General features: G+C 50.8%; 1 protein-coding gene and 1 long non-coding RNA gene across 8 annotated transcripts in view; both read left to right on the forward strand.

Moving 5' to 3' along the window:
• Positions 1-2,703: 2,703 nt before the first annotated feature.
• On the forward strand, positions 2,704-6,650 carry LOC123384501. Of its 3 annotated transcripts, none has more exons than XR_006595671.1 (3): positions 2,704-3,485; positions 3,959-4,283; positions 6,373-6,650. It is a non-coding gene; the product is annotated as an uncharacterized LOC123384501 (long non-coding RNA). The 3 variants fall into 3 exon arrangements; XR_006595672.1 differs by having other exon boundaries at positions 2,706-3,485; positions 4,100-4,283; XR_006595670.1 differs by lacking the exon at positions 2,704-3,485 and having other exon boundaries at positions 3,492-4,283.
• A 3,907-nt stretch (positions 6,651-10,557) lies between these two features.
• Positions 10,558-23,973, forward strand: part of TET3 (tet methylcytosine dioxygenase 3) — a 106,622-nt gene continuing 93,206 nt past the window's right edge. For 2 of the 5 annotated variants that reach the window (XM_023251777.2, XM_045054419.1), the window contains exons 1-2: positions 11,715-11,934; positions 12,777-13,509. In XM_023251777.2, coding sequence (XP_023107545.1) covers positions 13,207-13,509 — 303 coding nt within the window. In that variant the 5' untranslated portion in view covers positions 11,715-11,934; positions 12,777-13,206. Of the gene's footprint in view, positions 10,720-10,987; positions 11,159-11,714; positions 11,935-12,329; positions 12,458-12,776; positions 13,510-23,973 lie in introns of those variants that run through there. The other 3 variants (XM_019827426.3, XM_019827427.3, XM_019827429.3) reach the window with 3 other exon arrangements.

A 23,973-nucleotide genomic window follows, 5' to 3' on the forward strand; every position in this document is an offset into this window, starting at 1 on the left:
AAACTGCAACACTTTCTCTCTAGTCAAATGCATAAGGTATATACATAGCATACTTACCAAAGAAAGGGACTAATTTCCAATCAGCATACAAGCTAGAATGTTATTAATCCCATATAGGTTGCTTTGGTCCAAAGCCTTCACACTTACCTTTGGAGCCAGTTTATGGGTCCCCGTAGAGAGCCAGGCTCTGTTTACCATTCAACAGCAATATGTTGAACATCTGGGTCCCAGGCACTGGGCAAGGTGCTGGGAATACACTGGGTAGCAAATAGGCACACGTGTACTTTAAGAGTGACCTCTTCACTTAAAGAAATGTCTTCTCTAGGTTTGAATGCCATCTTAATCATCAGGTTTGGTTCTGAAAGATATTTTTGACTGCTTTCTAAAATTAAGCTCCTCTCCAAAGGATAGAGAATGAATTCACTGATTGAAACTACCCAGAAAAAAAATGTAGCTCAGACAAAGGCAATCTCAAAAGAGGAATTCCCAAGACATTTTAAGCAATGGCCACGCAACCTCCCAAGGAGACAGTTAAATAAGAAACATGTATTGGGAAGCGGCATTTATTTAAAATGCAAAGGCACATTTTCATGAGAACAAGGTTTTGGCTTCTGGAAGCCAGCCACCTCTCAAAGCAAGATGACCAAACGGTCTGAACCAACTCAGATCTATTGGTTGCTGTCTACTGGCCATGAGCCCTTAGGCTAAGACTGCCCCGGGGAACCACATCTGACAGCACCTGCCTGCGGAATCTCCAAATCAAGGCAAATTACAAGACTGACAGAGCTTAGAAACAAACCCGCTTATTTACACGGGTTCCCCTGTTGCCAAGGATATTTCATTGATCAAAGATAAGTGTTATCATTCGAGTTTCCAGGTTCTCACAAAGAGCTCATTCTCTATGTTTTCTATTTTATACAGACCTTTCTCATTTACCCTCTCCCTCGAGGCCAGGCCCCGACTCTTGTGGTAGGCATTAAAAATTCCCATTGTATGGACAGACAAACTAAGGTTGGGTTAAATGGCTTGCCAAAAGCATGCAGCTACAGCGGGCCACTGATGGGGCTTGAGACCAGGTCTTGCACTTCCTCCTCCATCAGACACAGAGGCCTAAACTCCTGCAGAAACATGTGATGGCTTGTGCAAGCAGTGGGTCCCAGCCTGGCCAAGCATTAGACCTCACCCGGGTGTGGCTAGATGTTGCCAAGGACGTGAGGCTTGGAGTCCCCACCCAGGTCCATTCAAGGAGAATCTCTGGGTGTGGGGCCTGGGCACCAGTATTTCTGGAGTTCTCCAGGTGGCTGCAATGGACAAAACTGAAATCATTCTGTTAGTAATCCGGATCTGCTTCCTTCTTTCTCAAGGACCTGCTTTCCAGTTGTCTTTTTTCAATAATAATGTTCTATTTCTCAAGTATAGGAATAATACTTATTTGTAGAAATTTTAGAAGAAAGGTAGGACGAAGAAAAAAATCGCCAAGAGATCCATTGTTAATATTTTGATGTATTCTCCTCTAATCTTTGTATATATCCACTTACAAATTTTGGTAATATATACTAATATTTTCTTTTGATTTCATATGGTAAATAGTTTCCAATGTTGCCAAATAGTTTTCAAAAACACTATTTTAATGTGAAAGCAGACAAGATTTTTAAATATACTGTCCCCAACATTAATAGTGATTAACATTGGACTAAATAAACACTTAAGAAAATAAAATAAAATTAATAAAATCATTATAATGGCTGCATAATAATTTAATGGGCTCACCTCCTATAAATCAATCAATCTTTAATATAGGACACTTAGATTGTTTCTAGTTTTCTGTCGTTGTAAGTAAGTCTTCTATGAAGATCCTTGTACCTACATTTCTGTGCACCACTTTCTTAGAAGTGAAATTAATGAGCTGGAGGGTATAAACCTTATGAAGTTTGTTGATAAACATTGCTGAATTGCTTCCCAAAAGGGTACATGAATTAATTGCTGGTCCCCTCGGTGTAAAGAGAATTGGGAAAGAGAATTGTTACAGTCTTTGCAAAATTAAGTATTTTCATTCTGTGATCCGTCAGTTTGCTATGATTATTAATGAGGCTGGACTTTTTATATCTTTATTGGTCATTTGTATTTCTTCTTTTGTGAATGTTCGTGTCCTTTGCCTTCCCCTGCCTTTTGGGTGTTTATCTTTTTTCTTACATATGAAGCATACTGAGTATATAACACTTTTCCATTCATTTGTTTTGTAAATGTTTTCCCTAAATTTATCATTTAATTTGGGTTGTTGACATACACAAGAGCTTATTGATTTTATGCTCAGAAATACCTTTCGACTGTTTGATCAGGTAAATAGTTACCAACAGTTTCTTCTACAAGTCTCAGTGAATAAAAGCCTGCTTACATAGGAGCAGTTTTTCTGGTTAAGCAGGATTTTATTGGTCTGGACTAAGAAAACCAGTCCATCTCCTACAAGAACCTGACTTGAAATTATCAAAACTATAATACTTTTTAGTTTACATTCTTTGAACTACCCCACTGGATGCATGATAATGTAAAAAAACATGTTGGTTCCCATCTTTGTAGGGCAAAACATTTAAATTTTTTAAATGTTTATTTATTTGAGAGAGAGCGAGCCAGAGACAGAGCACAAGCAGGGGAGGGGTAGAGAGAAAAGGAGACACAGAATCTGAAGCAGGCTCCAGGCTCTGAGCTGTTGGCACAGAGCCGGACGTGGGGGTCGAACCCGCAAACTGCGAGATCATGACCTGTAGTTGGAGGTTTAACCTACTGAGCCACCCAGGTGCCTCAGTAGGTCAAAATATTTAAAAGCAAACAGTATGCATAGCCTCTCGCAAAAGACTGCCCCACCCACAAATTAACAAAGTCCGCTTTCTCTCTGATTTCAGAAATAGGGTAGGTTTTAGGAGGGTACCCCTGGGCCCTAGGTGGAGACTTTCTTTCAACCCAAGCCTCTCCTAGTCTCACGCCTTGGGGACAGACAGACTCTAAACCCGAGCAGGGTTGCTCTGGAATGTAATATCTGGTAGATACTTATACTAAAAAATTTTATGTTGCTTCTCTGACCTTCAAATTTAACTTGGATGCCCTGTATTTTTGTTTGCTAAATCTGACATCCCTGATCCTGAGGTTTCCTTTCAGTGGTGATGTTGGGGTCTGCGTCCCAGGCGTGCCCACAGGAAGCAGTACACAGATGTCGCACAACTGGTAGATCACATAAAGGTGTTTACCTGCCTCCCTCCAAAGAGGCTCTCATGGCCAAGGGGCAGCCTCTTCCCTGGGCCCCAGGGATACTTTCTAAGAAACCCACTGCATTGACTTTTCTGTACCAATCAGCATGTGCTTAGAAACCTAAGCTCTTCACCCAGGCCTTGTGGGCTGCTCCCAGGCTTCCTGCACGTCATGGTTCCTCTTCCTCCTTTTTCTAGCAGCTGTGAGGTTCTTCTTGGGCTGGTGGATCCAGGCAGGCCCAGGTAAGTGCCCATCATTGCCTCACTCAGGTGTCCTTAGCCCACTACACGTTTTTGTTTGAGTGGCCAATCTGTTCCCTGTGGCCTCTTTCTGCCTTGACACCTGTTTTCTGTCTTACGGACTCTTGCTTCACTATAAATAATTCGATTGCTTTCCAAAAGTTGGATGCTCAAATTCATGTTTTATTGTGGTTTGAAGTGGCCAAATGACAGGTGGATGTGGGTCATGGCCTAGTCATGCCTCCATTAGGACAACCCTAAAGAATGGCAAGAAGAGGGAGGCATCAGCTCATACCCCCTCCCTGGCTTAGCAGATAAATAGTACAGTGTTGGCAACCCAGAATACTTCCCCAGGAACAGTGCCAGAGTGACCTCGAGTGACTCAGTCCGTTAGTGCAGGTGTTCCCAAGATCGCCTCTCCCGCTCCATGGGGCACGGCTGCGTCCTTTTTACCTCTGGCCCGTTTATCTCCAAAGGCTTCTAACACAGAGCTCCTCAATTTTGAGGGGGCCTAGGAATCACCTGGAAGTCTTGTTAGAATGCAGACACTGAATGAGCAGCTCTGGGGCCTACTGAGAGTCTGCCCTCTTGACAAACTCATCGCACCGCTGCTGTAGGTCCACGGATCACACTTTGAGCGGCAAGCGTCTGAAGCTTTTCCCGATTGGCTGCAGGATGGCCCAGGCGCCTGGTCTTTTCAATTCCAGGGCTTTGGCGAAACCTCCAGGCCCAGGAGGTCGGAATCCAAGGCAATGTGATTCACGTCTGTGAGAAAGGCAACCGCAGGGAGAGGGCAAGGAGGTAAGGGGAGTGAGAGCCGGGGAGCCGCGGGAAGCCTGAGAGAGGGGACAAGTTCTGGACAGTTTAGAGTGGAGGTGGCAGGCCCTAGGGCTGCTTGAATATGTAGGGAAGGAGGTGTTTGGAGAGCTGTCGTCTCCAGCTGGGGAGGCTGAGGAAGGTCTCCTGCTCCGGGCCAAGCCGGGTGCCTGGGCACCTACACATCATTGCCTCCATTCTCTTAGGTAATACATAATATCCTTACTGATTATTGTATAAATTTTAACTTTGGTTGCCATGGCTATTTATAGTTAAAATATTGTAAGACCCTTTCCCTGTGAAGGGGGCAGAGGAATCAGGGGATGGGATGGCTTAGAAGGAGGAGACCATCTGAGCGTCTGCTACATACAAGGTCCGAGATAGGACATTGCCACAGTGTGGCTCATTTGATGCTCCGCAAAGGAACCTGCAAAGGAGCTAGCGTAAGTCCCATTTTTACAGATGAGAAGGAGGCTGGGTGAGGGAAATCACCTTGCCCACAGTCACAAACCAGAACCTAGAGGAGTGGAAATGGAGCCCAGGCACCCGGAGGGAGCATCTCAGTGTTTGGGGAAAGGGAAGGTGTTGTGTGTGTGTGTGTGTGGGGTGCACAACGGCCAAGTGGAATGATGGGGGCTCTGAGGATTGGTCCCCTTGCACTGCACAGTTCCCGCAAATGGGGCTTGACCCTCACCCACAAAGGATATGGGGAAGGGGAGCCTCGAGAGTGAAAGGGGTGATCTCCAGTTCAGGTCCCAGATAGGACAGCGAGCAGGCTCCTGTCCAGCAGAGATGGAATGGGAACAACGTATGGAAACAAGATAATGGGACAAACAGGGTGATGATGAAGAAGCCTTTTAGGGATGCTCAGCTCTTTTTAGGAAGCCTTTGCATCACTCTGGCTGGATTCTTAAGATTTGTAGCTCAGGAATTTCATGATTTTTATACTGCACATATTTTCTGTGGTCTCATCTCCCCAACTCTACATGGTTTTGTTTGTTTGTTTGTTTTTGTTTTTTAGTAAGTCCTTTTAAAAAGGCTGACCTTGTTGGAGGATTTTATGTTTAACCAGGAGGTAGATAATAAGATCTTGGTCCAGCCAATTTCCCCTACTCCTGAACCTCAAGTCCCCATATATGCTGCTTCTTGGGTCTCTGGGCATGTCCCACATGTGCCTCAAATGGACATGTCCTTGCTGACTTCATTCAGCCACCTGCTCTTCCTCTGGGCCCCTTGGTGCCACCATCCACCCTGTTGCTGTTCCAGAAACCTCCTCTGTGTGCCCTCATATAATTGATCCCCATCCTGTTGACGTGAGTCACTAAATCTGTCTCCAGTACATCTCTGCATCCCCAGCCCACAACCCTAATGGAGACCACCATGATTTTTTTTCTCACCTGGGTTTCTGCAACAGCCTTCCAGCTGGTTTCTCTGCCTCCATGCTGAGACTCTAATACATCCCCCATACCGCAGCCAGCACTGAGCAAGATGTGGTCCCTGTCCACAGCACAGTAGATGGGACAAATCTACTAAATCTACTAATGATGTGATTGGCAGGTTCAGTCTCGAGAGACCATCAAAGGCTTCCTGGGGTGTCACCCGAGTTTAGCCAGGAAGGATGAGTGGGAGTGAAATGGCAAGAAGGCAGGAAATGCTTCTGCCGAAGCTGTGCCGTTTCAGAACTTTCCTTTAGCTGTCAGGCCCCTGGTGACACATATACCCCAAGTCCTTTCCTCTGCTGGATTCTGTCTCAATTTACAAATTAATGTCTACTGAGTTTGCCCCACTGCCACTCATCCCTTCCACCAGGCTTCCCTCGGGTCAGATTTCTTCCACCCTGGTCTAAATTTCTGAATCTAGTTCTCTAGTGGGATGAATGACAACCAATCGACTGGGAATTTCAAGTATATGTCCCCAGGAGGCAGAAGCCTCCATGCCTGCCCTCATGAAATGGGCAGAACCGATCGCATTTACACCTACCTTAGAGACCCCACATCCCCGTCACATGCACACACTATTCCCTGTGTGTTAGTTATGAGGGCTGCTAACCAAATACTTTTGCTTCTGCTTCCAGGCACATGGCAGCATTGTACCTACTGCACTTCCCCAACCCCTCATGACTTGCTTTGGCCCGTGAAATGAGAGCAGAAGTGACTTGTATTACTTCCGGATGAACACTTGGAGAATTAGTGCTTGATTTGCCCCGTCCTCGCTTCCTGCCTTCAGGGTCGAGGAGGCAGCATGTCCAGTTCCAGCTGCCTGCGTCCCTGGGTGGCTGTGGGAAACAGAGCTCCTCTTGACCCACAATGGACACATTTCATGATCGAGGAATAAACTTTTATGTCAAACCACTGTGACCTGGGGATTATTTGTTATTACATCAAAGCCAAACTGACCCTGACTGATACATCCCATCAAATCAAGGTCTGGGTCGGGGAGCACCGTGGTCTTTATCCCTGTTGGGTATTCAACAACCTGGGTCTCAGAGCCAAAGTTCCCACCCTTCTGCCCAGCCCCCTTAAGTTGGAAGATTTCCAGGTTATTTCATCTCTTTCCCATCAAGATGAGGATCCATGCATTCTCCTTGTGAGTTATTTAGTCTATTTGATTCCACCTAAATTCAAAATGAAGTCACAGAAATAAAACGTGAAAGCATTTGCTGAGCTACTCAAAAACCTAGTCTAGATATCCTACACATGTCACACTGACCCATGCGTGTCCAAAGCAATCCAGTAATGCATCTCCCTTTCCCCAAGAGCAAAATGCCAGCGTCTGCCCCATATCAGCCCTGGCACCGGTAGGCTAATTTCAGAGGCCCTCGATCGTAGGCCCAGTTCTGCCACTTAGTAGTGAATGACCTTGGACAAATTACCTCTCTGAGTCCCAGTTCCCTTATCTGTAAAATGGTGATAATAATAATAAAAGCTGTGTCACAGAAAGAAAAGGAAAGTAACATTTGCATTTGGCGTGTTAGCCACTCTGCAGACAGAACCATAATGTACGTGAAAGTGCTTTGAAAAGGGAAAGCTCTATGCAAACATTAGCTGATAATATTTTTAACCAATACATGACCAAAGAAGAAACACATCCCAAAGCAAATAAACTTCCTTTAATCTTCAAAACCGAGCCCAGGCGTGGATGGACGTGGCTGTGTATTTACAGTTCTGCAAAAGGTTCCGCAGTACGAAGCTGCTTCTTCAAGTAGGGCAAATTGCTTATTAGCTAAAGAGAAGGAGCAGGATCAAACATCTCAGAGGAGGTTAGTCACAGGCGATCATTTACAGGTTCGGCAAAGGACCAACAAGCAGCGTTGATTCCACCAAGTGACTTCCAGAAGAACTACGCGGGCACTTCCAACTCAACTTCCTGTACTCGTTGCCCGCCCGCTCGTGCTGAATCGACCGCAGTTCCTCAGTGGAGCTGAAGTCCTTATTTCCCAGCCCCACCTCCATCCCCAAAGGGAAACGCCCCCTGCCAACCTCGCAGTGCTGGCCGTCCACTGGGCTTGTTTCCTTCGCGACGGGATTTCCCTTTCTAACCCTTGGGGCAGCTGCAGCAGCCAGGTCCTGACCTCACCGGAGCAGTGGCCTAAAAAGGCTCAGTCTTCGGTCGCTGGGGGTGGGGCCCGCCACGCTGCTTAATAAAAAGAAGCCTCTCTCGCTTTACCTCCTCTAAGCGCCTCGGGCCTGATCCTGGCCGCCGCCTGGGCGCTGAACTTGCTTCTCAACCGCTTCTACTAGTCCAGTGCTTCCCAAACTTGAGCGTGCATCACCCCAAGGGCTTGTTACAACAGAGCGTCGGCCCCACCTCCAGAGTTTCTGCTAGAGTAGGTTTGGGGTGGGGCCCCAGAGCTTGCGTTTCTAACAAGTTCCCAGGTGTTGGTGATACTGCATCTGGGGACCACAGTTAGCCAACCACTGCCTCTAGCTCAATGCTTCTGCCAGAGAGAGAGAGGCCCGCTGGGCACCTCCGCCACCGTCCCAGCTGCTCTCCCGCCCTGCGTGCTGTGTGAGGAAGGAACAACCCGGGCAGCACAGGGGGCTGCAGACCCGACACGGCAGGCTGGAAAAAAACAAACAAAACAAAAACCCTGAAAGCCTGTGGGTCTTCGGTGTCACCGGGATGTCATTGATCAGGTTCTACTGACCTCATTTCTTCATTCAGCACATATTGATTGAATGCTAAGTCTAGGGTTACGAAGGTGAAAAGACAAGGTCCCAGCCCTCCAGGAGCTCATAGTAACAGGGAGGGAAATGTGCAAACAATTACAATGCTGATAAGATAACTGTTGTAAGGGGGGGGGGCATCAAACTTCTGTGGGGAGCTCTGGAATCTGAGGAGCTGGGAAAAGTTTCATGGAAGAAATGGCATTTATGCCCAGACCTGCAGGATGGGTGGGAATTTGGCAGGTAGAAGGAGTAGCTGGAACCCCGGGGGTGGGGGTGGGGGGAGTGGGAAGGGGTTTCCCCAGGCACAGGGAATGAGCAAACAGAGACTGTCCAAGTGCAGGGTTCCAGAGGGAGAAGCAGTCCGGAAAATGACTGGCAGGTGTTGGGCTGGGCCTGGTTTCCCTCCCACCTCTCTGGCTGCTCCTTCTCAGTCTCTTTGGCTGATCCCCTGTCAACTGCTCTTCCTCATGAGCTGGTGTTCCCTGGGGCTCTGTCCTGGCTGCCTTTTCCTCCCACTTTCCCTGTCCACTACCGATGAGCTCCTCCACACCTGAGGCCTCACTTACACTCTACTCGGCAATGGGGTTCACGTGTGTGTGTGTTTCCAGCCCAGGCCTCACCCCCTCAGCTCCACATGGATGGCTCCAGGTATCTTTCCTCCCATACTCTGTATTGGTGAATGGCGCCAGCATTCATCCAGTTAACTAAGCCAGAGGACTTTGTGAAACAACCCTCTCAGGTAGCTGGTGAAGAGTTATTTGGCACAGTAAATTGCTCAGAATACAGAAAGATGCCAGGCTCAAATTCTGAGTCTGCCATTTTTAAGTTTATTTATTTTAAGAGAAAGAGAGAGAGGGAGAGAGGGAGGGGCAGAGAGAGAGGGGAGAGAGAATCCCAAGCAGGCTCCGTGCTGTCAGCGCAGGTCCCAACTCGGGGCTCGATCTGGGGAGCCGTGAGACAAAATCAAGAGTCGGATGCCCAACCAACTGAGCCACCCAGACACCCCCGGAATCTACCATTTACTAGCTGAGTGACCTTGGGCAAGTTACTTAATCTCTGTTTCTTTATCTGTAAAATGAGTTTAATGATAATACCTAGTTCACAAGGTTGTTCTATGGATGAAACAATAACAGTTGTCATTTATTATTCCCTACGAAGAAACAAAAAAACTAACTGATCACAAGTAGTGCTGTCCAGAAAGCCCTAGGCCAAGTACTTTATTTACTTGGATTGTCTCAGAAATGGTGAGTACCTTGTCCAAGGTCACTCTGCTAGCAAATGGCACAGCCAGGTCTGGAACCCAGAATTCTCTGTCCCTAAGCCACCTTCTTCAACCCAATTGTCACACGGTCTGTCTGGAGATTGTATAACAAATGGGGAAATGCTCATGTTATAACGTTTGTGAAAAGAGGGCAGAAAATTGTGTAATCAGTGTGCATACAACTGTTATAAAATTTAAAAAAGGAAACCGATCTACAAATAGAAAAGGCTAGAAAGAATTATAGAGAATGGTTAAACGTGGTTGTATTTTGGTGATGTCTGTCTTCTAATTCTCTGTATTTTCCACATTTTCTTTAATATATATATAATTTTATTAAAACAAAATTACTTAAAACATTAAACATTCATTACAGTGACAATTGCAAGTCCACGACCTGTTCTCATGTTTGATTGAAAATTACACTAAGTATCTCTTCTCAGTTCTAGACTTACTTCCCTGAACAGAAACTCTTCAGTCCTCTGTAACACGGGAGTAGGAAGTAGGTATTGCAGCCATATTCCCCACCCACCCACAACTGACAACCTGGCCACTGGAGCAGACTGTCAAAATAAGGCCTGGGAGGAGGAGGGAAGTTCCAGGCAGAACCCCGGCTTCTCCTACCGCCTAGGGCTTTCTGGACAGCGCTACTTGAGATCAGTTACTTTTTTTGTTTCTTCTAAATAGCCGGCCGAATGCTCTTTTTCCAGTTCTGGCTGAGTTGTTAGCTTCAGCCGGGCAGGGATGCCTGCCAGGTACCTGGCTCTGTGAGCACCGCCCAAACTGGTCAGGCCAGTCCGCCCCATGGCTGTTTCTGCCAGAACTTGCCCGCGCGCGCGAGTGTGTGTGTGTGTGTGTGTATGTTAGAGACCCACCCTTCTCTCCAGCAACCCAGGTAGGTGGAAGGCAGCTGCGGGCACCAGCCTGGCAGTCAGGCCAGATGGGTGGAGCTGAATTAATCTAACCTGGAATTTCAACTTGGCCTGCACAACAGGTGAGGGGAAAAAAAAAAAAAAAGCAGCAGAGTGAACGGGCAGTTTGGCAACTTGGAAATATTCTTGTGCCTTGTCCCTTGTCCCCTGCCTGGAAAATAGCCCGGGGTGACTTCTCAAAGTGTCTGCACCGGGTAATGGGGCTTGGTTGCACCACGGCCCCCTTCATAGGCTCTCCGAGCCCCTCCTGAACGCTGTCCTCCTCCGTTACCCTCCGCGACGCGCCCGTTCCCCCTCCTCTGGGAGGCAGGGCGGGGGTATCGGATTAGTCTTTGTTTTCGACGCGAAAGAGCCGAGCGCGGCGCGGGGGAGGCTCGCGATGGCAGGGCCCTGGGGTCCGCCTGAGTACGGCGCTCGGCCGTGACCCCTGCGAGGGTGTCCCGTAGCCGGCCCGCAGCCTCTGCCCCCGGGTACCCTTTCCTTGCCGGCCAGGCTGACTCGGTACGCAAACGCGCGACGTCCCCCATTGTCCTGCCTCGGAATGAGCGAGCGGCAGCAGGGAGAGGGGGGTCAGTCAGGCCCGGAGCTCAGGGCCCCCGGGGGCTCCGGGGCCGTCCCAGACCTCTCGGGCCCGCAGGGAGCGGCAGGAAGTGGGGACACCGGGGCCGGCTCGGCCGAGGGCCTAGGCTAGGAGGTCCGCGTGCCCCACCCCGCGCGGCCCGCCTGGGCTGCAGAAGCGCGGGAGGGCGGGGGCCACTAGCCTGAAGGGGGCGGCAGGGTCCTGGGAGGGCCGACGCGGGGGTGGGGAGGTACTGCAGGTGCAAAGGCGCGGCGGCCGAGCCGGGCCCGGCCGCCACCCGCTTGCAGGCTGCTCGCTCCGTCCCCTCCCCCTTCGCGGGAACTCCCCCCTCGCGCAGCCCCCGGCCCGGTGGAGGGGGCGGCGGGGCCGGCGGGGCTCGGCGGGGCCGCACGTGCGCGCCCTCCCGGGCGGGGGAGTCCCCGGGCGAGCACGTGCCGCGGCGCGCGGGGGGCGGGGAGTCCCGCGGACGCCTTCATTGCTGCTGCTGCCGCCGCGGCCGCCGCTGCCTCTTCCTTCCTCCTGAGCCGTCCCCTCCTCGGCCCGGGCGGGGGGCTCCGCGCGCCCAGCTCCGCCCGGCCAGGCGCTCCGTGAGGCGGGCGCCCCAGGCGGCGGCGGCGGCCGCGACGGTGGTGGCGGCGGCAGCGCGGGCCGGGAAACTTTGCCCCTTTGTGCGCTCCGCCCCGGAGGCGGCGGGCAGGTCGGTGCAGTCGGTGCCTTTCCGGCTCCGGGGTGGGGGAGGGGAGGCGTGGGGGGCCCTGCCCGGACGGGGGGGTGTGGGGGAATGGGGGAGGGGACGGCCCGGGGGCCGGCCGGGGGGGCCGCTACTTTGTTGCGGGGGACGGGGCGGGGGTGCTACGGGTCACAGTGTAGCGGAGCCGGGCGGGGGCGGCGGGGCGGGGCGGGGGCTGCGGAGCCGCCAGAGCCGAGCGGCCGAGGCCCCAGAACAAAGGAGCCCGAGCGGCGGCGCGCGCGCGGCCCGGCCCGAGCTGGAGCGCGCCCCCCTCCCCGCGCCCCCTCGTCGGAGCGGGCCGCCCTCCCCAGTCTGGCCGGCGGGCGGGGGGCGCGGCGGGGCGGCCGGCGCGGGCTACCCCGGGCGCGCCCCTGTCCAGGCCGCTTCCGTGCCGGGGGCGCTCGGGCAGCCCCGCCGACTGAAGCTCTCAGCAAACTTTATTTTGAAAGCTCTGCTCCCTTGGGGAGGCCCTAGCGACCTCCAGTGAGGGGTGTGTGTGGGAATTTTGGTGAAACTCTCCCAAGCCCGTGGGGGTGGGGCAGAGGACAACTTTATTAGACATCTCACCTTGACCACCCCTTTAAATTCGTTGAGCAGGTTCCCTCAGCACCCCATCAGGCGCTAGGCCTCCTCCCCCAGGCAGGGAGCGGGTGCTGGTGCGCCCTGCCAGAGGTTCTGGGCAGGACTTCATTTGAGCAAGCCCTTTCTCTTCCCCCATTTTCTCTCCTTCCAGAAGCAGGAAGAGGTAACATGTGAAAGTTGTCCCTGAGCCTCAAGTGATGCGCTTCCTCTTTCTGTCTCTCTTTTAGGCAGCGCTGCCTTCTCCATCATCCTGACCCCAGAGGACAATTACCAGGAGGAGAAACTCCTCACCCTGCCCAGCCCCCACCACACACTCACCTGCTCACCTCATGCCTGGGTCCAGGGTGGGTGAGGGTGAAGAACCCACCCAGTCAAGATGATCCCTTCTCTGGGGACCGCTGCTGGTGTCCTGCCCCAGATCCTGGGCCCCAGCAGTTGGGAGAGTGGCCCCCAGCTGAGCCCTATCAGACTGCTGCAGAGGAGGTGAAGAGGGGTTGAGAAGAGGCGCCCATCCTGGAGTCTGGAGCTACTTGCCTTCACCCGCGTACACTCTTGACTGTTTTAGGAAAGAAGGACCTGGTGGTGGCCTTTGCAGGCAGGCAAGAAGCTGGACCGTGGCTTTACTCTGGCACCTATGCCCCTACCTCTGGCAGCGTCATGAGCCAGTTTCAGGTGCCCCTGGCAGTCCAACCGGACCTGCCAGGTCTTTATGACTTCCCTCAGGGCCAGGTGATGGTAGGGGGTTTCCAGGGACCTGGGCTCCCCATGGCCGGGAGTGAACCCCAACTCCGAGGGGGTGGAGATGGGCGAAAGAAACGAAAACGGTGTGGTACTTGTGAGCCGTGCCGGCGGCTGGAAAACTGCGGGGCTTGCACCAGCTGCACCAACCGCCGCACGCACCAGATCTGCAAACTGCGCAAGTGTGAGGTGCTGAAGAAAAAAGTGGGGCTTCTCAAGGAGGTAAGCTGGCCCTTGTTTGGCTACCCTGCCCTTGCTGTGAGGGTGCTGTCCTCACAGGGTCTTGCTGAAGACGGTTAAGCCCAGTCTACCATTCTGATCCTTTTGGTCTAACTATCACTGGGGCCATGTGTGGGAGCTGTCTTGCTGACAGTTTGTAAGAGAGTAACCACAGAGCGGGGGTCTCCAGCTAGCACGCTCCTCTCTGATGTTTGCATTTGATGGAGGACATACCCAGCCTTATTTCTAGAAGGTGTGTGTGTGTGTGTGTGTGTGTCCTACTTGAAGCCTCAGATGTATTTCAAGGTCACACCAATGCTTGGGTGGCATGGGAGTGATGGTGTCAGGTAAGGGGTGGATTTGGAAAGAAAGATTTGGAGTGACAGGGTGCTTTTGTGCTGCCCTGATGAATGGGATGTTTTGTTTTTCCTAAACCTTTTCTCGAGTACCACCGTTTTTCTCAGAAAGCAGGAGAGCCTATTGGAACTGGAGATTTAATGACAACCCATGATTTGGGTTTCCCTACTGGACTGAGGACTTCTTGGGGTCCAAGACTTTTCTTTATCTCTGTGTTCTCAGGACCTGGCTCAGTTCCTTGATGTGTAGTCGGCACTCAGATACTAATTGAATGAATGAATGATGTGCTTTTGAGACACTGTCCAGCCCAGGGAAGAGTACTGCCTTCATTTGGAATAGGGGGATGGAGGGAGGAAAGGAGGAGTGGGGACGAAATGAAAGGGGGAAGCGGAGAGGTAGTGACCCTGCACTGGCCATCGTTCCCTTCTATTCTGGTGGCTGGCTGCCAGCACGAGGTTGGTGGCAGCCTCCATAGCGCAGAGTTGGCAGAAGTAGGGCCGAGCGAAGTTGAGCAGCTCGGGAGAGCGGTGTAGCGGCTTGAGGTCGCTCCAGGCAGCGGAACTGGCGCTGGACAGAGCCGGAGGCCTGCGCTGTCTGTGGGGCTCCTGTGCTCCGCCACTGATTTGTCCAAGGGCTCAGACAACTCAGGCCCCCTCTCCGGGGTTGTCTTCTCCCCTGGGAAATGGAGGGGTTGTGCTTGATGGCCTTTGAAGCCCTTTCCAGCTGGGCTGGGAGCCGCCGCGCTTCTGAGGGCTAGGGCACCTGTGGCTTCGATGGGCTGGCGGCTGGCGCTCGGGATTTCCCTGTCCGCTGAGCGCCCAGCTGTGCCGTGAGCTTGGTGGGGCTGTGGTCCCGTGGCTGGGAAGAGAGCTCCAAGTGTTGGGGGCAGGGAAGTGGGTGTTGCTGGGATGTCTTCTGCCCCTTTTCACTTTCTCTTGTCCACTCCTGTGGAAGCTGCATATAGCGGCCCGGGACCACAGACTCTGTGCTCTGTTTCCCTGGTCTCTGATGAAAGCAGACATCTGGATCACATGTGCAGCTCCCCCTCACCCACCCCCCCCCCCCCAGCTGGGAAGCAGTGTCCGGTCCCTGTATGTTGCTGGTGTTGTGGGGAGTTGGCATCCTGCTGGCCCAGGGCCCTGTGGGTCACTTCTGAAAGGGAGCAGGGGAAGAGCAGGGGTAGACTTCACTCCTGGGCATGAGATCTAGTGTGTTGGAGTAAGGAAGAGTTGTTCGGTCTACTTTTAAAGCTTGGTTCCTCTGCTTGCTTCCTTGAGGCATCCATCCCATCTTGCCACCCTCTTTGTTTCACTCCACTCCTCCTGTGATCAAACCCGAGGAGTAGGGGGGCTGAGCTTTCTGAACTGGGTGTTCCTGGAAGTAGAGGACATGGTGAACTGTGTTTAAGCTTTTCATATGGCACTGATGCACACATCTGAGTGAAAGGGGCAGGGAGTGAGGCCAGTGTCCTGTCATCCTCCTGCATAAGCTGCTGACCTGGGCTGCTTGGTGATCATGGTTAAGATACAGGGATCTGGGTTGGCTGAGGCTTAGACACAGCCCTGCTGAGAGATCTGTATCCATGTAGAGCTCATCGGTGATGGCTGCCCATCTCAGCTACCAGGGTCTGTGGCTGGTGGCCCGTGGTGTCCCAAGACAGAAGACTATACACTGGTGTATAGACCAGCGCTGGCCCGCAACAAAGTTCTTTGGTTTCGAGAGAAACCGTGGAAAGGGGGCAATGAAGTGACCTTTTTTCTTAAAACTATTTTTGACTTGTTTTAAGGATAGAGCCTTTCTAATTGATGCTCAAAATGCAGTATCTTTTACAATTCGAAGGTGTTGGTAGAAAGTAAATCTATTTTTTTTTTTAAATCTTTACTTGGTAAAATATAAAATGGTAACTAGTGTCTACATCCACAACTTTTTTTATTGGTCCGTGAAAGCCGAAAGCAGGGGAACCACTGTCCAGGCTACACTGCATTTAATGGATGTATCTCTGGCGTAGTCACGGAGCCAAGAAACGCCCCGAGAGGCTCTGCCTGAGTGAGTCCAAGAGAACCAGCCCCGGGGGGACTGCTGGGACCTTAACCATTCGATCGGAGCAGCCATGTCACCATGTCACAGGAGAGTCCCAGGATTGGGGAGGTTGGGAAAGGGGGAGACATGTTACTGGCATCATAGTGTTTTTTTTTTTTTTCCCCCGGCTCAGGTATAGGACTTTAGAATTTGGCCCTGATTCTTCAGGTGGGACAAGACACAGCATCCAGGAGTCTCCTGGGAACCAGTCCATCTCCTTGCATCCCTGCTCCCTGGCATTTCCTCTTCTACGCACCTTTTCCTTCCAGCCTGTCTCCACCTCCCCCTGCTTCTTTGAGCTGTCTGACAACTGCTTTGTGTCATTCTGTAAGGGGGAACGTTATCTTGGGTTTCTCTGCTCCTCACTCTTTTTTGCAGTGTGTGTGTGTGTGTGTGTGTGTGTGTGTGTGTGTGAAGGGGGAGGTGCTGTGGAGCCCCTTCACTCAGAAAAGAAGTTCAGCATTTTAAGACTAGAAACAGTTCCCAGGGAAGGGCCCTCCCACCAGAACCAGGTGACTGCTTCTCTGGGACCAAAAGTGAGGTAAACACCTTCAAGTGGTTTATTCCTGTACCGTGATTTTCCTTTCTAGTGGCAGGAAGAATTCAGATCCTAGGCTGATGTCCGAGACTGTTAGACTTCACATTCTTTTCACCTGAGTCGTGGCTTGTAGCACAAAGAAGAAGATGTCTAATTAGAAGATAGGACGTGGTGGGTATGGAGACAAAGTAGGCCTCAGACCCCAAAGTAAGCCCTGTGCTGCTTACTGTCTTGAGCGTTGGTTTCTCATTTGTCAGATGGGGTAACTTTTCTCTGCAGGGTTGTTGTGAGGATTAATGGAGCTTAAAATATGCATAGTGTCTGGCACATAGTAGGTAATCAAAAGGCAGTGACAACACATTCCTAGAACATCTAGGGAAGATGGCTGGGAATTAGCCTCAACTCTGCGGGGGTGGAGATGGGTGAAGAAACGGAAACAGTGTGGTACCTTCACGCATAAATGATTGTGCATTCATCTCTAAGTCGTAATTGTAAAGATATCATACAAATTAGGTGTTTATCTCAAGACATCTACTAGCTTGCTTATAAAAGAACCATGGAGCCAGGCAGAAGGAGGGAAGAATTGGCCAGCCTCTCTGCTGAGGAAGGAGGTTAAACACCCAGGAGCAAGGAGCTGCTGTGGTCTTGGGCCTTCTTGGCCTGACTGAGAAATTGCTCGTGGGTGAGCACCTGATAGGAAGGGTAGGCGAATAACTATGGAAAAAGCAAACAAGCCCTGTTTGGAAAAACATGTGTGGAAGGTTGGAAGCATGATTGAGAACATTGTGGGTGAAAAATGAAGAGAGATGGGAATATATATAATGTGAAAACACCATCTAGCTCTCAGCCAAGTGGATTTAGTGGCTGAAACAGCTCTCTGTTGCCGTTTTGAGACAAGATACCTCAAAATTGGGGATCTCTCAACAATACGAGAGTATCTACCGATTCTTGCCTTTCCTGTCGGTGGTCCAGTGTTCCTGAAGACAGAGGCTCTGGGGAGGGATGCTTTCAGGCTGGCACCAGTTCCCACCAGCAAGAGGGAGAAGTAGTTGGTAAGATAGAAGTGATGACATTCTTTAGAGAAAGGAACCCCATCTTCCCCCTTTGTGAAGCCAGAGTGAAGACTGGGCAAGGAGTGGCATTTACCACAGACTTCAGAAATCATCTTTCAAATGCAAAGAGTTTTTAACCCCAGGCCCACAGACTAAAAGGGAAGTTAGCTGGAAGGATGGGATTGCTCTTTAAAAAGGAAATGCTGACAGAACAGTCCTGAATGGTGCCCCAAGGAGGAAGGTGATGGGACTCTGGGAGAACTGAGCCATCTGTGTGGCTACATGGGCTGCTGTTGTGTGAGCGCAGATGGTGGAAGACCATGCTCCTTATGCGGAAAGGGGGTGTGTGTCACGGAAGGCAGATTGAGGAGTGGCCTGACCCCTTAAGAGGAGTGTCAGGAAGTACAGTGGCCAGAATGTGCTGAGGCTGGTGGAAAATACTCAAGACAATAAACGTCTTTTATATATTCCCGGCGAGAATGAGAAGGAAGTGTAGGCTTACAACTTCGGGTACATAGCTGGTGACAGAGAGCAGCCACTGGGCCCCTGTCGTGTTGGGAGGAGTGAGCTGGGGAAAGACCGCAGCGTGTGTGGTTAGGAAAGGAGGGCCAGCCAGCTGCCTTAACCTGAGTCTGAGCCATTCACTCCCTGCCGAACACCTTCACATATGCTCACAGAATGCCAATTTTTATGCAATTATGATGGTTGAAAGAGGACTAAAAGATCAGAGACAGGCAAAAAGTCCAATTCTTCAAAGAGATTTTGGAAACGATAAACGCAAAAGCTTGACGTTAATTTTGGACAGCTCTAGAGCAGATTGTTAGATGGTTTGGGAGACTAGAAAGGCAAGTGATGAACCTTGGGAGGTGGGGGTGTCCCTTTGGCTTTCTATAAAGCAGTTCAGCCAAATTAATAAATCTGGATTTCTGCAAATAAATGATGGTATCTCCTGCAGCTTCTTGGACAGATCAGAGGGTTGGTTTTTGATTTAAAGTCATCCTGAAGAGAGGGCACTGGGGTAACTGCCCGTTCAATCTTTTTATCAACCACGTGGATCAGGGATTCCACATTGTGATCCCCTGGGTCCCACTCCCAGGGATTCTGATTTAACTGGTCTGTGGTGAACCCAGTTGGGCTGGGGCACCCCAGGTGTATCTGGTGTTTAGTTAGAGTGGAAATTCTCTGATACAGTTGAGAGACTGAGGTTATGGGCACCGACCTGGGCTCTTCTGCAGAGTGCTTGCCTGAGTCTTAGAGTATGTGAACGACCATACATCCTCCTTTGCTGATCAGTGGACCAGCAGCATAGACGTTGCCTGGGAGCTTGTTAGAAATGCAGAGTCTTGGGCCCTATCTAGGACCTCCTGAATCAGAACCTGTACTTTTACCAGATTCCCACGTGATTTGTATGTCCATGAGAGTTTGAGGAGCTGATCTGCAGCGCCTCTGTGACTGGGAGAAGGGGATGGAGTTGGAGAAGGGGGCAGAAGTCAATCTTGATGAACAGGTAGAGAACTCCAGTTGCCAACAAGAATAAGGAAGATGACTAATCCATTTCTTTACCTGTAGGCCAGGGAGACAATATCCTCTTGAGATTTACTTCAGGTTTATTCTTGTTCTTCTGGTGCCCATTATTTTGTAGTCTAGTGAGTTATCAGTAAAACCCTTTAAGTTTGTGTGTGTGTGTGTGTGTGTGTGTGTGTGTGTGTGTGTGTGTTTAGAATAGTCAGGAAAGGGCTCTCAGAAGATGTCTGCTGCTAAGCAGCCTGACTCAGAATCTTGGAGTCCATGAGAGAGTAGTAGTTGGTGGTGGTTGTAGAGGAGACGTGTGTTTATAGAACCTTGGGTCTTATGGGAGGGTCTGGAGACTTATGGAGGAGAAAGCATGTGTACCGTCTTCAGAAGATGTAGGTAGGGAGTAGTAGGTGTGTCAGATAGATAGGTGGGTGGGGTGGCGTGCTGATGGTGGCAGTGCAGGTATTAAGTTGAATGGTAGAACGAGGGGTTAAGGAGATTGGGGCAGTCTAGAGCAATGGGCTCCAACCAAACTTGACGGAATGTAATCAGGGTAAATCTAGGGTATTGTGCTTGTTTAAAAAGAGAAAATGCACAAGCAAGGAACCCTGGTTTCCTAGCAAGTAAGAAGAGCTGAAACTCTAAAAGAGATGTTGACAGCCTATCTCGATCTGTCAGAGTGGCCACATGCAGGATGACTGAAGGAAATGGCTCTGCCGCTTGGAAATGAGGAATGCTAAGGTAAGTCTTATGTGAAAGAGGGAGTCAATTTCTATGTGTAGAGGGGTGTGCAGAACTTTTGGAAGTGCGTGGAAGTTATAAGCAGGGAGACTGAACCTATGTTAGAAAAAAAAGAATCGTCTAGGGGCGCCTTGCTGGCTCAGTCGTTGGAACATATGACTCTTGATCACGGGGTCATGAGTTCAAGCCCTACTTTGGGCATAGAACTTACTTGAAACAAAAAGAGATAAAAGACAAAAGAATCATGTGACATTTACAGCTATTCCAGAAGTGGAGAGCCAGGCCTGAGAGAGGAGTGCATTTCCTGTACCTGTACATGTCTGGGTTGAGGCTGGGTATTGACTGGCAGGGGTTTTATGAGGACTTTCTGTATCAGGTGGGACTTCTATGTTTGGTGTCTCTTGCTAAGACCGTAGAGTATAACATCAGGTCTGTTTTTGTATTCCTCAGACAACTACATTGCAGAAGAAACACCTCTCTTAGGCTGTAAAAGTTTTTGGTCAAGATCTAGACAATCACAGACCTAATCGCAGACCTAGGTTGGAATAGAGTGTGAACTTTCTGAAACTTTCTGCCAATTGGTATGTGACTGTAGAGGGGTGTGTTTCTTCAGGGGAGAGGGTCAGTGATTTTGTGCAGATTCTCAGTAGTATTCATGGCCTCCCCAAATTTAAGAAATATGCCCTACCTGAGCTGTCCAGTATAGTATTCATTAGCCATGTGTGGCTGTTTAAATTTTAATTAAAATGAAATAACATTAAATTCAGTAACTCAGCTGCACTAGCTACTTTTCAGTGGCTAGCGTCTTGGGTATGGGACAGCACAAGATATATTTCCATTATTATGAGTTCTATTGAACATGGAGTTTCCCTGTGATCTCTGAGCCCTCACTGAAATCTGTATCTGGGTTGGGGAAATCGTGGTTTCTGTTGTCTGCTCTCAGAAGGATATTTTGGATTGGGATCCCTGTCCCCACCCTAAGGTAGGTGGTGAAGGGTGTGGAAATGAATAGTGCTTTTCCTGGGTTCTAACACACGCTGAAGCTCATTGCTTCTCCTTGAGGGCATGGGCCATGTTTTATTCACCTGCCATGGGGAAAGAATAACGATAGAAATGTGGTGGGGCTCCCCCATCAAAGGCTGTCTCTGAAGCTCCCTAGGGAGAAGTGGTCTCTAACGCCCACAGTCTTGACCAGCGGCCTTGGTGGACCTTGTCCATGTTTACATCTAGCCCTAAGCCTGTTGTCTCCTCTCAGCGTTGAGCCTCTCATTCTGGAGAAGGCAGTGTGGGGACCAGGCGAGTTGGAAGGCCACATCAGGGGTCTCAGGAGTTGTCACTACTTCCACGCCCTCCTTCCCATCACTTCTTTGCAGCTCCCTTGTGGGTTGAGGACAGATGCTCAGGAAGAGAGGTGTTAGAAAGGAAAGGCACCCCTTCATCTTCCTTGAGCTGTGCTGCAGCTCAGCTGGCTGTTCCAGGGAGAGGCGTTCAGGGCTGCTGCGTGGGCCTCTACCTGAGTGTGGCCGTGCAGGGCGGAGGCTGCTGGCACACCTGGAGTGGACACACCCCTCTGTGGCCTCGTCTCCTGTCATTTGCATAAGAAATCTGATAACCTAAGTTTTTATTGGTCTTTGAGGGAGGGAGAAAAGAAAGCGGGCAGGCAGCTCATTGTAGGGTGACTGGCTGGCCTTCCGGTGACCCCAGGTCTGGGGGTTGCCTGCTTGCTTCAGGTTGCACAAGATCTTCCTGCACTGCTGGCTCTGACCTGTACAAGAGCCAAGTGCGGTATGCCCTACCTCCCCACACCTGTCAGGGAGTCCGTGGACAGAGTAGTGTACCTATCACTGCTAGTCGGGCAGCAATTCTGGATTTTCTACATGGAAGGGAAATTCTAGTGGGCAGAGTCATTTGGGGGTATGTGCCAGACTGCACTGTGCCCCATAGGCCCCCACCCCTCTTCATTACTGCCAGAGGAAGCCGCAGGAAGGGTGTGGAGGTGCCGGGTCAAAAACGAATACTGAGGCACTGGACTAGATTCTGTTCCACTTCTGAGCCATTCGTGCGGGAAGGACCCTGAGCGGCTTGCTCTTGACTTTTCTCTTTTTATTGATTGCTCTGCTCTTCAAGGGTAAGGATTCATGCCCCAGTAAGGAGTGGGGTGTTGGGAAGAGCTAAGTGCTAGGACAAGGAGGAGAGGCACCTTCCCAGAATGTTTCCTTGGTCCCGGGCCTCACAGCGTCCCCAGTGCGAGGGGGAGGGCAATTCCTCTCTCTGGCATCGGCCACAATTTTCAGTGGTGGGGGGATGGGCAGGACGTCCTCTGCTTTGACTTGTAGACCTGCGAGTTGCCTTCCCAGCCTGATTCAGAGAATTGCCTGGGACTGGCTGTGCGCAAGGCACGTGCGCGCTTGGAGCCTCAGCTGCGGGTAAAGAGGAGGCAGCGCTTACTCCGTCCTTAATGAGCTCACAGTCTGGGGAGGGAGACAAGCATGGAAACAAATAATTACAGTACGGTGTGTCAGGGCTATAAGAGAGGGACGCCTCCAAGGCAGAGATGAGCCTTACTTACCTTTGGGCTCAGTGGGGAGGGGAAGGGACAGATTCTGAGTTTCAGTGTAGCGATATGTGAAGGACAAGGGGGCTTCCAGGAGGAAGGGAGCATTGTCCCTGAGCTTGAGGTGGGTAGAGATGCTTCTTGAATGCTCATGGCTGGTGGCAGGGTGTGGAAGGCTGCGGACAGACAGCAACGGGCCACCTGAGGGTGTTCCCAGGTCCTCCGGGTGAAAGGTAAGACGCGCTTTGTGTTAATTCCTCTTGGAAGTCTCCACGGGCGCTGTCCACAGGTTTCTAAGCCACTCAGCATTCCTGTCCCACCTCTCAACCACCTCTTAAGGTCCGTGTTGTTTGCCTGGATCCTGGAACATTTGGTGGCCCAAGGCTGTTGTATTTGGGGTGGGGAAACCCAGATGTGGCTCGTAGACTGCAAGACTTTCTCACAAGCATCTAGGAGGGCGGGCAGGGTGTGGGCAGAGCTACAGCTGCTACCTGTTAGCTGGGGTGGGGGAGGGGGCAGGTGCATTCTGTTTGTTAGTATGGAAACTTGTGGTGGGGTTGTTGGCTGGTTCTGATAGTATTCCCTCGGACATTGCTGGGTGCATGGGTTCAGTTTGTTTCCGCTGCATCTCCAGAAGCACCTTTTCTCCTCCTCTCCTTCTCCTCCGCACACTGCACACTCCATCTCCTCCTCCTCTTCCTTGTGATTGCTGTTGACACAGACTTCCGCTGCCAAAGCTAATTGTGAGGCCTGATCAGTGAATGAAGGCAAAGGCAGTTCCCATGACAACCGCAAAGAGTTTCAAATATAGGGGATGATGTGTGTGATGGGCTGCAATTACTTGGGTGGAAATTGATGCGTGGACACCGGGGACTTCAAACATAGGCTCTGAAGGTGGAGGGGGTATTGGGTTTCTTTGGCAGGATCCTTTGTGTGATGGAGAGGGAAGGAAACGAGGGTGTGACTCCCCCACAGTTGACTCCAGGTGCCTTCAGTGTGCGCAAAACCCCTCAGGGGCTTGGGGAAGTCACGACTCCAACCATTCTGGTTGAGGAGGCAGGACACCCAGAGGGACAAATATCGGTAGCAAGTGTCAAATGAGAAACATTAGAAGTGCTGTCAGCTGGCAGAGGACTGGGGTAACCCTAGAAGGCTTCCTGGAGGAAGTGGGTCTTGAACTGAGCTTTAAAGGAAAGCTTTGTGGGGAATGACCTCATTCAGGACACAGCTATGCCAGAGAAGTCTGTCTACCTCCTGCCAACTCTAGAAGAGGTAAGTTGATATGAAAATCATAGAACTACACAGAGCAGCCCCAACTGTATCACTGCAAGTTAAGGGGTGGCAAGAGCCCTGCTCAGTCATTCTCTCGCTGTGTGACCTTAGGCAAGGTGCTTGGCCATCCTGTAAACTGATTTTTCTTATCTTTAGAATGGGCATGAATAACTCCTGTTTCCCTGGTTTGTTTTGAGGATTAAGTAAGAGATGATACATCATGTTCCAAGTATGGGGCCCTACAATGAGGTTGATGTTTGTTTGACGTTCCTGTACAGGCTCCTGAATCTATGTCTGGATGTGTCCCCATTCCCTAGTCTTTGTATATCAGTGTGGTTTCCGGCCTGTGGGTATCCGTG

Source organism: Felis catus, chromosome A3 (assembly GCF_018350175.1).
Source record: "Felis catus isolate Fca126 chromosome A3, F.catus_Fca126_mat1.0, whole genome shotgun sequence".
Lineage (NCBI taxonomy): Eukaryota > Metazoa > Chordata > Mammalia > Carnivora > Felidae > Felis > Felis catus.